The following is a 13,430-nucleotide window of genomic DNA, read 5'->3' as shown; positions in this document are numbered from 1 at the left end:
ACGGCGCCGACTAAACATGAGTGCAGCAGTCGTATCACTCCGAACGAATCACTGTTGAGCAAACGAAGTGTGCTTTAGGAATGTGGGATCCCAGCTCAGGAAAAAGTGACTTCTTCATTATTGATAGTCCCCTGAGTGGCGGCAGACATTGGAATACGGAGAGGCAAAAAGGGTGCGCGTACGCGAATGTGTGTGTGTGTGTCGGGACCTTTCAATGCTTGCCATGCTCAATCCCCATGTTGGAGTCTAACCTTTCATCGCGCTCGGCTCAGAATCCCCAAGAGGGCGGAATCGGTTTAGGAGGACTCCAAAAGGGGATTACTGGGTAAAATGTATGGAAATTTCGGTCTAATTTATCATTTAGGTCATGGTAATTTATGTAAATGAGGGGTTTTGATTCATGCCAGCCTTGGGTTATAAAAGCATGTCTGGCATGACTTGACGCTTGTTGTGAATCTTGTGTCACTCCATTTTTTTTTTTTAGTTTTTGATAAATTACACAACCTTGATATTGTTACCCGGCCGTCCAATTTTTTTATTTGTTTGTTTTTTAATGTTGGGTTGTGTAAGGAAGGGCATCCAGCGTCTGAAAATTGGGCCAAAGATATCATGCGGGGGACTCGCTGAGCAAAGCCCCAACAGCACAAGCCAAAAGTCACGACGACACCGATATAACTTGGATGTTGTTGGGAAGCTCTGCTCCCTTCCTGTGAGAGCAGCGGCTTTTAAAAGCAATACTCTTGATGTGAACTCGCAGTATTTGTATACCATCTATGGCTGCCACTCCCAGTTGAAATTTAACCGTCAAGCTAAACATAACTCAACTCAACTGTATTTATGGAGCACTTTAAAACACCCACCGCTGTGTACAAAGTGCTGTACATGTCAAAATAAACATCAAACAAAGAGAATTATACTTTGTGTATATAAAAGAGCATAGCTTAGCTTTTCCATCTGTTAGCATAACGCTAAGGCTAAGTAGCATCTGTGTAGCGCTGAAGCAACAAGTTGAATACAAACAGTCAACCAACACATGTAGAAAGACAACATGAGTACTCAAACTCATCTTTACCCTCTGTAAAGAACGACAAATTGATCTTAAAAGAGTTAAGACGCCCCAATGAACAGTAAATGTGTCTGTGTCTGATGCTGGCCCCATGTGACCAAGGTGAGCACACCAAAAAAAACGGCATGTGTGACAAAAACTGTAAAATTGTGATTACTTTTTTTACTTTTTTTATGTGAAGTATAATACGAGGTAGTTCGATTTTACCCGCATTAAAATATGCAATTTTGTTGTCTTTTTAGGAAGCGCTAGAAAAGATTAGTTCAATTTCCATTCAGTTCAATGTGAAACGATTTCGGAGACGGTGCTGTCACTTTAAACCAGCTTTTTAAAAAGTATGACAAAGCAGGGGCGGTCACGAGGAACTTCGACAGCAGGGTAATACCGGATCATTCTCGGTAAAACCGTAATCACCCCGAATAAACTGCTGCGCTTTATTGATGTACTGTACATTCCAAAAAGTGCATGGTAGCGGACCAGCGAAACGAGGCGAACGGCAATTTAAAAAGGCATATAAATGCTCGCCAAGCGACGCAAACAAAAACACCCTATCCAAAACAATGACGTGCGTGCGCATCATCGTGACAAGCATCTGTGTCATTATCATACATAACGCACGCACGTACGCACACACAATTCGAGCCTTTCCAGTCATTCATCAGCTTGCTCCTTAATCAGTCGCCGGGCCGCGCCACTGCACAATTACAATCACCTGAAATTTATTTCGCGGCCGCGCAAAAAGCACGCGAATGCGCCGTGCTCAGCGGTGTACAGATGTGCTTACAGAAGGACAATCCGTGCACATAAAGGCTGATTTGGACAATTACCATTCGCCACAGGAGCGACTCAAACCCTGTTACAATCGTAATCATGATCAAGCCCGATGCAGCGCATACCGGCTTGTCAACAACACGGAAATGCAAAAACAAACACGCAGCAAACGCGAGAGCGCCGGCGCGCTGGCCGTGCGCGGCGTGACGCTGAGGACTAAAGAAGGGCCAAGACGGGAAAACACATTCAATTATCCATGAACGACATGAATAAATAAGATCGGAGAGAAAGGGAGCAGCGAGCACGGCTGAAGGAAGGGTTAAGAGGGAATGAGTGAGACGAGACCGGACAACGGCGGGAATGGCGGCCGCTTGAATCGACACTTGGAAGGACGGTACAATGCAGGGGAAATGTGGAAAAGGTGACAAAAGGATAAAGAGACGGACAAAGTGTGGGGAGGAGACGAGAAGGTGTGCCATGGACTAATGCCGCAACTTCAAATCCGCTGAAACATATCGAACCGACGCAAAGCGAAACCTTTGCCCCGCTTATTCATGATGATATTCCCACAGTAGCCTGCGGTCACTCACCTCCTCTTTACAATTCATCTCATGCCTCTTCCTTCCTCTCCTGCGTGCACACCTGACTCATTTTTCAAGGCCTTTTTTTTTTTCTTTGGTAAATGAATGCTATGTATCTCTCCATCTTCCTGACACTCCATCAGCATTTGTGGCTCTGATGGAGAAGGACTGCGGTCATTTGAGACAAATTAGATGGCGTGCGCACCTAATGTGCGGCCGCGAATTCGCAATGCATGGGCTTTGCACACTCTCAAGTCCACCGTAGACATGCGAAGTAGGATGAGTCCACGGAGATGTGCACGTAATGGGTGCATTGAGAGCCTGCAACAATACTTCTGTAATTGCACTGGGTCGTACAGAAAATGTTCCTTGCTTGAAATCCTGAACATACACATATATATACATAATATACATAAATATATACATAAATACACACACATATATACACATACATACATACACACATATATATATATATATATATTACACACACACACACACACACACACACACATATATCCATATATACCGTATTGGCCCGAATATAAGACAGTGTTTTTTGCATTGAAATAAGACTGAGTGGGGTTCTTCTTATATACGGGGTCGAACCTGTCGATCTTAGATACATTATACCCATTCACGACGCTAGATGGCGCCAGATATCATTAAAGCGAATGCTGAACTAGACTCCCCAGGCCAAAGCAAACCCCCGTCACGAAGAATAAAAAAAAAATAGCGTTAGCACGAAGAAGAAAATTAGAAAATAGCGGTAAGAAAGAAAAGAAAAAAATAGAAGAGTTAACAGAAAATGGAGAAATTTAGCGATAATCTGGAGAAAAGTGGGTTGAAGATCAGCCAGGTTAACCGGCAGCTGAGAAGTTATGGTGTAAACTTCAAGATGCTTTTTCTCTCAAATATATTGTTAGAATCATTTGTTTCAGATGTACTGTAATTATTTTCTGAATAAAAATTAATTTGGTGTTCAAAAAGTCTTTTTTCAAACTTGCGTCTTGAAAAAGAGGGGGTCGTCTTATAATCAGGGCCGTCTTATATTCTAGCCAATACGGTACATACATTTTTTTTCCCAAGATGGTGCCCGAGTAGGCAGCCTTTGGCAAGTGCTCTTCAAGAGCCTTGCTTTTTTGTTCTTTTTTGTTGTTTTTGTCTTTTTGTTTTGTCACATGTTGTTTGCTGTTTCATCGTGGGGACCTGATATGGACTGTTTTCAGCGTTTTTTTGGCCACGACATTCGTCAAAGGAGAAGTATCTGTGCTTGGTGGTTGCGCCTTCTCGGCAGCACGCCTGTACCAGCACAGATTTTGATTGGGAGGAATGTCGGCGCCATTGACTGTCGGTGCCGGACAGACCTGGGGCGCTTGTGTTTTTTGCGCCTGTTATGGGCAGCATTTTTCACAACCCCGTTTTGTTCAGTGGAGATGTCGGCGCTGTTGGACAGTCGGCGTTGGTGCGGCTGGATGGATGGCTACTGAAGTTGAGGATTCGCCGGGAGTCGCCGCTTGGAATTGAAATGGATTTCCATGGGACAGGAGAAGTGAACCAATCTCTTTTTTCGTCAAAGGATGCTACAGCTTCCTGTTGACTTTGAAACTTAGCTTGTAGCCAACGTGTGCACATTTTGAGCATGACGTCTCTGATCCACTGGTTAAAGGACACTTTGATTCTCTCCTCTTTCATCTCAAACTGTTTCAAAAAACAAAGCGTGTGATGGAAAAGTGGTTAGGACTGCACGACTGTCCGTGTTTTATGTTATGTGTTGTGTTTATTATTTTACATTATGTTAACTGTTTTGTTAAGCGCTTTGTTACAGCTGCCGCTGTTGTGAAAGCGCTATATAAATCAGCATGTATTGTATTGTATTCACATATATCAGTATATACCCAAACATATGCGCACACACGCATACACACACACACGCAGACACATGTGTATATATATATATATATATATATATATATATTGCAGGTTTTCACCTATTCCTGGTGAGTGGGGAAACGATCCCCGCGATAAAATGAGTGGACCGTATTACTTGTCACGATGATGGAGGGATACGCGCCGACGCGATGTGAAAGCCATCAATAAAGCGTGTCAATAGAAAGCACTTCAAGCCGATTCAAAGTTGACATTTAATCACTTTTAACTTGCGCACGCATGAACGGCATGATGATCATCATCAGCCCTGAACACAATTCAGCTAAGTGGCCTACATCTAGATTAGGGTGCGACAGCATCATGGTTTATTCATGTGACTGATGAGTCCGTCACATGTACGTCTCGATGAATTCATCGCATTCCTTCAATGCAGATTTCCTCACTCTTTACGCCCTCTCATACTGATGAAGATGTTAATATGCTTCTGTTTCGTCTACTTGTTTGCAGTCTCTTAACATGCAGCAGAGCGAGTTGTCCGGGCCCTGATAGCTAACGACAAGAAAATGCAACCATGACTGTCCAAGCCCCGAGGACTCGTCGTGTGTTGCCAGGAGAGAAAAATCTCTCTATGAATATGTTGTACATTGAGAACAATTGTGCACCACACTTTTTACACACAAAGGCAAGCCTGAGTTGGATCGAGCTGAGCATCTGAAGGGCTCGCCATGGAAAGCACAGGCCGCTCACGCACTCTTCACACGAGAGCAACGCAGAGATTACTCACAGCTAAATTAAGGACAAAATGAGAGAGGAGACAAAAAAAAAAAAAAAGAAAAAAAAAAGTTTGATACGGAGGCGGGCTTACTGATTCTGTTTTGTTTTCTTAATGCTGCTCACACATCTGCCACTCAAACACCATACACTGAATGCCTGTGGGATTAAATATCACAGATTTTTTTACACACGCGCACATCAAGGAGAATGGACTGGATTGTGCGACACTTGAGAAGAGCAGGAAGACAGATGAAAAGGTATTAGCACGGAAGATCCTTTGGATATCAACACAAGGGTGGATTTTTCCATTTGTGAGCGAGAGATCTTGCTTCCTTTCTCCCGATTACGCAAAACGGTATCCCACCTACTCTTTTATTTTTGCGGGTGCTACTAGTGTGGCGATAGGAGCTGTGGAAGCACTGTGGCGTGCGAGGATTCCTTCTCTGTGGGTCGTCCGCCACCTCTCTGTGACTTGCGTGCACTCGTGGCCGACAACGAAGCACTGTAAAGCGGTTACGCCTATCTGAAGGGAAGATTAGAGTGTAGCTATAGCTAGTTAGCCAAACGCATGTCGCAAGTGCACTGGATAATTGCTAATCTGGGAGAAAAAAAAAATCACTCTGACCCAAAAGTAGTGGATTATTATTATTATTATTATTGTCATCACTGTATAATCTAAGATATCCTTTATTTGTCCCACACTGGGGAAATTTACAGTCTACAGCAGCAAGATTGTGGGTAGAAAGAAGAAAGAAGGAAAATAAATAAATAAACCTAAACCTAAGAAATTAGCATTTACTTTTTATAACATGTTCAAAATTTCCTGGCGACAAGAGAAGCTGTTTGCGACTCTTAAAACTGTCGGCACACGTCTGGCGAATGCCGTCGAGGCCGGAACGGACGGAAAATCGACATTCAGGCCGCTTGCAGACACTCCTCAAAGCTCAGTGAGATACGGCCTTTAATCACACAAAAGCAAGACACACACAAATGCAAAACACAACCCGAGATATCAAAGCGCTTGTTGGCTGCCCCACCGACTCGGCTCTTTTCCTCTATTACGCCGCAACTGCAGAATGGGACGTGGCGGCGCCCTGAAGGCTGCCCTCTGCATGAGGGCTGCAATGTCCCCCCTGACGTTCGCCCGCCCCACCTCCACCTGTACTACTCTGTCCGTCTTGTATGAATGTATGCTTGCGTTCTGAGGTTTTTTTTTTCCCCTCCAAATCCGTGCTATGCTCCTAGAGCCAAGTCTGGGGTTGATTTATTTTTCTTTTCATCTGTGAAAATGGTGCGCTTTAAAAGGAGATCCGGCAAACTCCCGTTCTGTATCCCCTGGCCGGTCACTGTTTGTCTACTGTACATCTCTTGGACGGGTTGTGTCATTCAACGATTCTGATTGTGATTCTAAAGGCTCGAATTAAAAAGTGGGAGAGGGACAGGCTGCGCAAACGAGGCAAAGGTGAGGTTCGGGACAACGCGATCAGGAGGGGAGATGAATGAGCGGGCCAATGATAGCATGAGGGGGCATCACATGTGACAGCAGTGATAACGGTGAGATGGATGGGCGGGCACCGAGCGGGATGAGGCCCAGCGACCTCCAGTGAGACATTCCAAGCGGGCTAAAAACGAGCTCAGTTCAAGCTGGTCTTCTCAGCGGAAGGCAGAAATAGACGAGACCCAGCAGCAGAGCTCGACAAGGGTACACATCCACAAGGCCTGCTGTGAGGATGCCAGGGGAAATTGGCAGATGCAATCTCCAGCAAATACAGCGGGGCTTTGTTGATCAAACACTGACTGAAGGGGCTTTCAAGAAGGACTTTAGGGGCTCACAAGCCCACCTGCAGTCCGGGGAGGGGACTCGTTTTTTTTTTTTTTAATCTCTGCCAGTTTGGAGAGGAGCGAGTTGAAATGAGGAAAGGGATGCAGAGAAAAGGTGTGAAGTGGGATCCAGGAATATAGGGCAAGAGGGAGGCTTTCACTTTTTTTGGCATGAAAATGTTGCAAAATTCGGTGGTACCACATAGAAGGTGTGATAGCGCCGCCTTGGGAAAAGCCTGAGGACTAATGGGCTTGGAGTGCAAATTTACCAAACATACTTTTTCCCAATTTCATGCGTTCCCCCCCCCCCCTCCTCCCCTCATCACCCAGCCCCCTGCTGCCTGTGGGCATAATCTGCGACTGGCTACCTGGGGGCTGGACTTTTGCCTGTGTAAAGGCGGCCTGTGCAAACGAGATGACGTCCACCCTCTGCCACTTCATGCAGGACGCAGCTCCTCTCGGGCCAATTCAAATGGGCTTCAAGCGCCAAATAAATGCAGCAATCCTTCAACGGTGGCTTTTGGCATATATAATATATATATATATATATTATATACACATACCGTATTTTCGGCACTATAAGGAGCACCTAAAAGCATTAAAGTAAAGCGCTTTGTTACAGTTGCAGCGGTTGTAAAAGCCCGATATAAATAAAGCTGTATTGTTTTCCCATCTAGTAACACTCTTGTAAGAAATCTCGCTGTACTCACTCCGTGATTTCCTCTGTCACCGTGTGCTCCACCTGAAGCCGCGAGTTGACTTCAATGAAGTAGTGTTTGCCGTGTTTGTCCACCAAGAACTCCACCGTCCCCGCGTTCTCGTAGCCCACCTGCGGGGAAAAAAAAAAACGCTGATTCTGTGTTGCCCCCTTGCTAAAATCAGGGTATACTTTTGCTTCCTCTGCTTTGGCAGGTTGAATTCAATGCCAAAAAGAAAAGAAATCAACAAAGGTGGTAACAAAAAAAAGAATGTAAAGGGTAGAATTCCCACTGCCAAAAGTAGACCTATTTACTTTGTACTTATACATTCAACACATAAAAAGAAACTTCAATAAACTCGACAAGCTCAAAAACAGCAAATCCGGGACAGGGCTTCACGGAAGACAAAGTCTTTATTTGGATGTAATTAAAAAGTAAAGCAAAACTAACTTCGATTTATTTATTTTTTTAACTCGTGAGCGACTTGTTAATTTTTTATGGGGGATAAAAAAGTGCCGCAGTTGTTTTTACAAAAAGTCAAAAATAGAGACTAGGTGGCACACTGACCCCAGTGAATCATCCTCACTTTGAGGATGATAACCAAAACGGATGTGCCCGCCAAACAAAAAGGAGCACTATCACCAGCACCCCTCACATTAATGATGATGGATACATAATGCACAAGGCCTAGTCTATATCAGTTTTCACACACAAGGCCATCGAGCTCACACACACACACACACACACACACACACACACACACACACACACACACACGCGCTCTCACCATGTCTAAGTGAATCAGTGTAACAGACTAATTTGTCACTGCTTGACAAGCGACGACAGGCAAGTCGACGGGCAACACCATTTTGCTTTGACATATAAGTTCAATTTGTTTCATGATCCCCCCCCCCCTCCAAGCAAGGGACCAGACGATGTAATTGGCCGATATTAGCTTGTTCAAAATTGGACAATTTTTTTTTGGGGGGGGGGGGGTGTCTGTAGTTCATTTTTGTAAGCGTGAACACGTAAATTCTCAAAGTTGGGTCATTTGAATAAAAACAATTCACTATATTTTTACACATACAGTATAAATAATAATAATAATACATTTTATTTATATGCGCCTTTCAAGACACCCAAGGACACTTTACAATAACAAAAAACACAAAACAATACGGGTTGATATATTATTTTCCGTACTATAAGGAGCTCCGGAGTATAAGGCACACCTTCAATGAATGACCTATTTTAAAACTGTTTTCATATATAGGGCGCACCACATGATAAGGTGCATAGAACAGAAGCTACAGTAGTGGCTGCGGTTGCGTTATGCGTCCACTAGATGGAGTTATGCTAAAGCAAATACAACACAGCTTTATTTATATGGGGGGGGGCAACCCTCTTTCACGGTTTTTCACTTATCGCGGCATTAACCGCGATATGTGAGGGAACGAACACTGTAAATCGCGATATTGTGGAAAACTGAGTGCAATGTCTAACTCGAACCAGCAGAGGACAGCGTTTGCTGCCTTACAAAAGGCTGCAAAGGAGCGTATTCGAAAAGTGAAGACGAGCCAAACATCTGTTGGAATGGCGGCGTGACCATCAACATGATGAACGTAATGTCAATCACATGATCGCTCGTCTGTCCTCAAAGGTGTTGAACAAAACCGTACCAGAAGTGGCCTCAGCCGACTGAATGTGCTCAGTGATCACACGGTCAAATACTTTTGTTTACATTGTTTGTTCCCGAGTGCACTTGGTGCCAATTCACAGGGACTATGTGCCTCGGAAACTCCAGGCGCTCATGCTGAGTGCTTGTTTCCTGCCATCTAATGCAAAACTTTCAGGCTGGCAGTTTTGGGAGATGCTCAAGGCATTATTTTTCCTCTGCGCGGTCACCATTTTTCTGCCGCCTCTGCACATTGTCTCATTTCCAGCGTTGACTTGAATCTTGCTTGTGAGCGCAGCACTATCACCAAAATCCCCCCCAACCCCCACCCATTTTTTTTCAACATAGCACAGACATTTGCAATTAAGCTATGTGCATCTGCTCCTGCTTCTCAGCAACTTCTCACAACCTTTCTCCGCAAGGACATACAGGCGAGGAATCCAAACAGAAGATGAGTGGCGGCAAGCATAACAATCCCTCCAGTCTTTGAACTCCAAGGACGGAGACCAGCGCAAAACTAGTTTAGTAGTCGGGACGGGGGAAACACCACATCAAACGTTTTGGGGGTTTTTGTTTGTTACATTTTAGTCCAAACCGAGACACGAAATATGAATGGAAAACATTTTTTAGATACACACATACGTGTGTGTGTATCTAAAAAATATATATATACACACACACACACACACACACACACACATCGGTTGCCAGCCAATCGCAGATATACAGTATATCTATATTTATATAGATGTAGATATAGATATACAGTATATATATATATATATATATATATATATATAGATAGATATAAAGAGATAGATTTATTTTTCATTGATTTGATGAAAACGCGACATTTGGCATTGAAATGGCAGTTAGCGCAGTTTAGCTTCGCAGTATGCTTCAAACAAAACGCAACCATTGAAAAAGTAACTCAAAGAACTACAGTCATACAACAAGAGGCTGGCTTGTAACCGTTTGCCCCTCATGTCCTCGATTTTCTACTTTGTGTTTGCGTAATGTGGAGTTTAATCATTCAGGGTAGAGTCAGTTCTCTAAAGGCGTATTTCTACTCTCGTATTTTATTTTTAGCGCCCTTCTTTTTGCAAGGTTACACTGAATATTTAAAATGCGTTTTGATGAGGATGTGCAAAATGTGGTGAATCCAAAAGAATGCTTCTAATAATGTTATCTCGCTATGTCGGAAACGGCACTCCAGTTGAAAGTCTCTTTCCAAATCCCCAGCAAGAACATTCGACAAAAGCATCACTCCTTTTCCAGACATAATCAAACAAAGTCAAGTGGCGATGCGCTCTGAGGCCAGAAAGGCTTTTGCGCGCCGCTCGTGCCTTTCATTCGCTCGCGCTGAGCGGGAAATGGCGTGAACCGGAAAATTGCCACTGTGTCGCTTCCTTTTCATTTCCAATTCTGGGGCGAGACACGGGAGCACCTTTAAAAAAGCGAAACGCGGCATGAGTTTGCTGCAACTTTGTTCCCTTGCAAAAACTGCCTCTCTCATCTCTGGGGAGAACTGCTGTCAAGATGGCGCCGGAATTCTCGTGACTCTTATCCAATTCCCGCTCGGACTTTGGACAGACAATTCTGGTCTGATTCATAGCTGATATAAGCGTGAACACACACACACACACACACACACACACACACACACACACACACACACACACACACACACACACACACACACACACACACACACACACACACACACACACACACACACACACACACACACACACACACACACACACACACACACACACACACACACACACACACACACACACACACACACACACACACACACACACACACACACACACACACACACACACACACACACACACACACACACACACACACACACACACACACACACACACACACACACACACACACACACACACACACACACACACACACACACACACACACACACACACACACACACACACACACACACACACACACACACACACACACACACACACACACACACACACACACACACACACACACACACACACACACACACACACACACACACACACACACACACACACACACACACACACACACACACACACACACACACACACACACACACACAAATACATCAGCTCCATTTTGGTCGTGGGACCTTTTTCACTCATTTTACTGCCGCCAAACACACACACGCACACACTTTTCCACACCTTGATGACTACAGGTTCAAAAATAATGGTAATAGTGTCTTCACTGCTACCTCTCCGTGAAATCTAATTAAAAAGTGTTGCAAATGTGGCGAAGCAGTTTTCAGGTCACACACGGACAGACGGCAAGGGAGCAATGCATGGACACGGTTGGAAAAAAAAGACAATATGAGTTCCAAAGGAGAGGATACGGACCATAACACAGTCATGCCCTGACTTATGGTATGTTGATTTAATAAGTCAAACAGCATATGAAAGATTTTCTTTTCTGTGGCGCAGCTTACACGGTTGGGTTATATTCACCACAAGATCAACGCTAGCTTCATTAGCCTGGCTATGCCGTTTTGCACTGAGTGTTAGCATTAAGCTAGTGGAATTTTCGTGTTTCAGTTAGGCCCAGCGATGCCTTATAACTTGCAAAAGTCAGCTGACCGGGTTAGTCGTAAGCAGAGGTACCACTGTACTCATATTGTTCAGCAAAAGAAGGAGGAAGGGTGGGGGGAAACAAATATTTTACAAGAGGGCTGGAATGAAGCTGTAAAATGGATCCAGAGAAGGTAAAGAGGAAAGATGAGAGCCGTCTTCTGTGGTTGCAGTCTCTGAAATTCCAGCCATATTAATGTGTCATATATAGGCCAAGTGCAACATCGAGGGCTCATAAAAATGGATGTTAACTATCAATTAATGGGGAAAAATATGCCTCAAGTCGAGCAATAACTTCACGTACCGAGAGAGGAAGAGGAGCACCAAACCAATTTAATTAATGACACTGTAAAAAGCCACCATGTAAAAGCGTGTTTTTTTTATCCTTGCTTCATAGCCTTTACCTGTTTTATATTCAAAGCTGACATTTTCTGACTTTGCTGCAGGTTTAAAAATAAACACCCCAAATGAGCCAGTGCAATTCGTCTCAGATTTGAAAAATCACATTGTGTGTGCTTAATTTAATCTATGTGCATCAAGTATACATTAGTCACTCATCTGCCCCAGTGTCATGTGGGATTCCACAGGGTTCAACTTTGTGGCCCCTGCTGTTTTTATTGTATTGGTTGCCCCTGTGTTCTTTATTCAGAAAGCATGGAATTTCCTTTAATTATAAAGTGGATAACAGTCATATCAATGTCTCGCTAAGCAAAAAAAAGAGTGCTTTCTTCTTAAGGCTACTTTTGCCCTGCTTGGGGCAAATCAATGTCTGGATGGCACAAAACTTTATAAACTTCAACAAGAAGAACACATGGTGATGGTGTTTGGTCCCAGTGGGCCTTGTTTCGCTCACCCTGTTGACTTGGCCCCCCTGGCATCTTACCTAAAGCCGGCAGTCTGGAATTTGGGTTTTAAATTAGACATCGATTTAAAATTGTATTGGCAAATTGTTTTGTTTTGTAGTAAGTAAAGTCTCTCCTTGCAAAGACAACGTTTAGAAAAAGTAATCCATGCCTTAGAAACATATTGATGGGTTAATGTAATGCGCTATATTCTGGAGTCAGACAGTCCTGGCTCCGGGTAACATTTTAGAATTTAAGATGATTTTATTAGTCTTTAAACCATTAAATGGTCTCGCCCCACCCTGCCTGTCACAGCTCCTCTACCTCGACATACCTGCTTGGTGCCTCAGATTTTTTTCTTGTATGCAACCATGGTTGTTTTTAAAAGTGCTCTTCAAATCAAGTTGAGTTGATATGGATTTTGACGTGGAGCGATGTGGGAGTCAATGCTGTTGATGACTCAGGATAGCAGTGAGTTGCAAACTGGCTAACCATTAGCCATTCTGCTTGTTAAGTGGGTGTCAGTTGTCGCTTTGCAGCTAGCATATAAAAGTCGTTGCCTGTTCATATGGTTACTTTTTAGTCAATGGCAGTTTAGCACTTGCTATTTATGATTTGAGCAAATCAGGCGCTTGGTGTATCAACTCGCTCTCCTCCTGGAAGCCCGATTACGTGTCCGCCT

General features: G+C 43.9%; 1 protein-coding gene across 1 annotated transcript in view; it reads right to left on the bottom strand.

Annotated features, from left to right (window-relative positions):
* The window catches only part of LOC147209274 (pyruvate carboxylase, mitochondrial-like), a 149,228-nt gene that overhangs the window by 114,257 nt on the left and 21,541 nt on the right, over nt 1-13,430 (bottom strand). Inside the window, exon 10 of the mRNA XM_086105036.1 lies at nt 7,614-7,732. Coding sequence (XP_085961162.1) covers nt 7,614-7,732 — 119 coding nt within the window. The remainder of the gene's footprint in view (nt 1-7,613; nt 7,733-13,430) is intronic.

The sequence above is a fragment of the Hippocampus guttulatus genome, chromosome 2, assembly GCF_054856545.1.
Source record: "Hippocampus guttulatus isolate MCC_2025c chromosome 2, RoL_Hgut_1.0, whole genome shotgun sequence".
NCBI classification, from domain to species: Eukaryota; Metazoa; Chordata; class Actinopteri; order Syngnathiformes; family Syngnathidae; genus Hippocampus; species Hippocampus guttulatus.
Note: the sequence above shows the minus strand (reverse complement) of the source record. Positions and strands in the feature narration are given on the sequence as shown.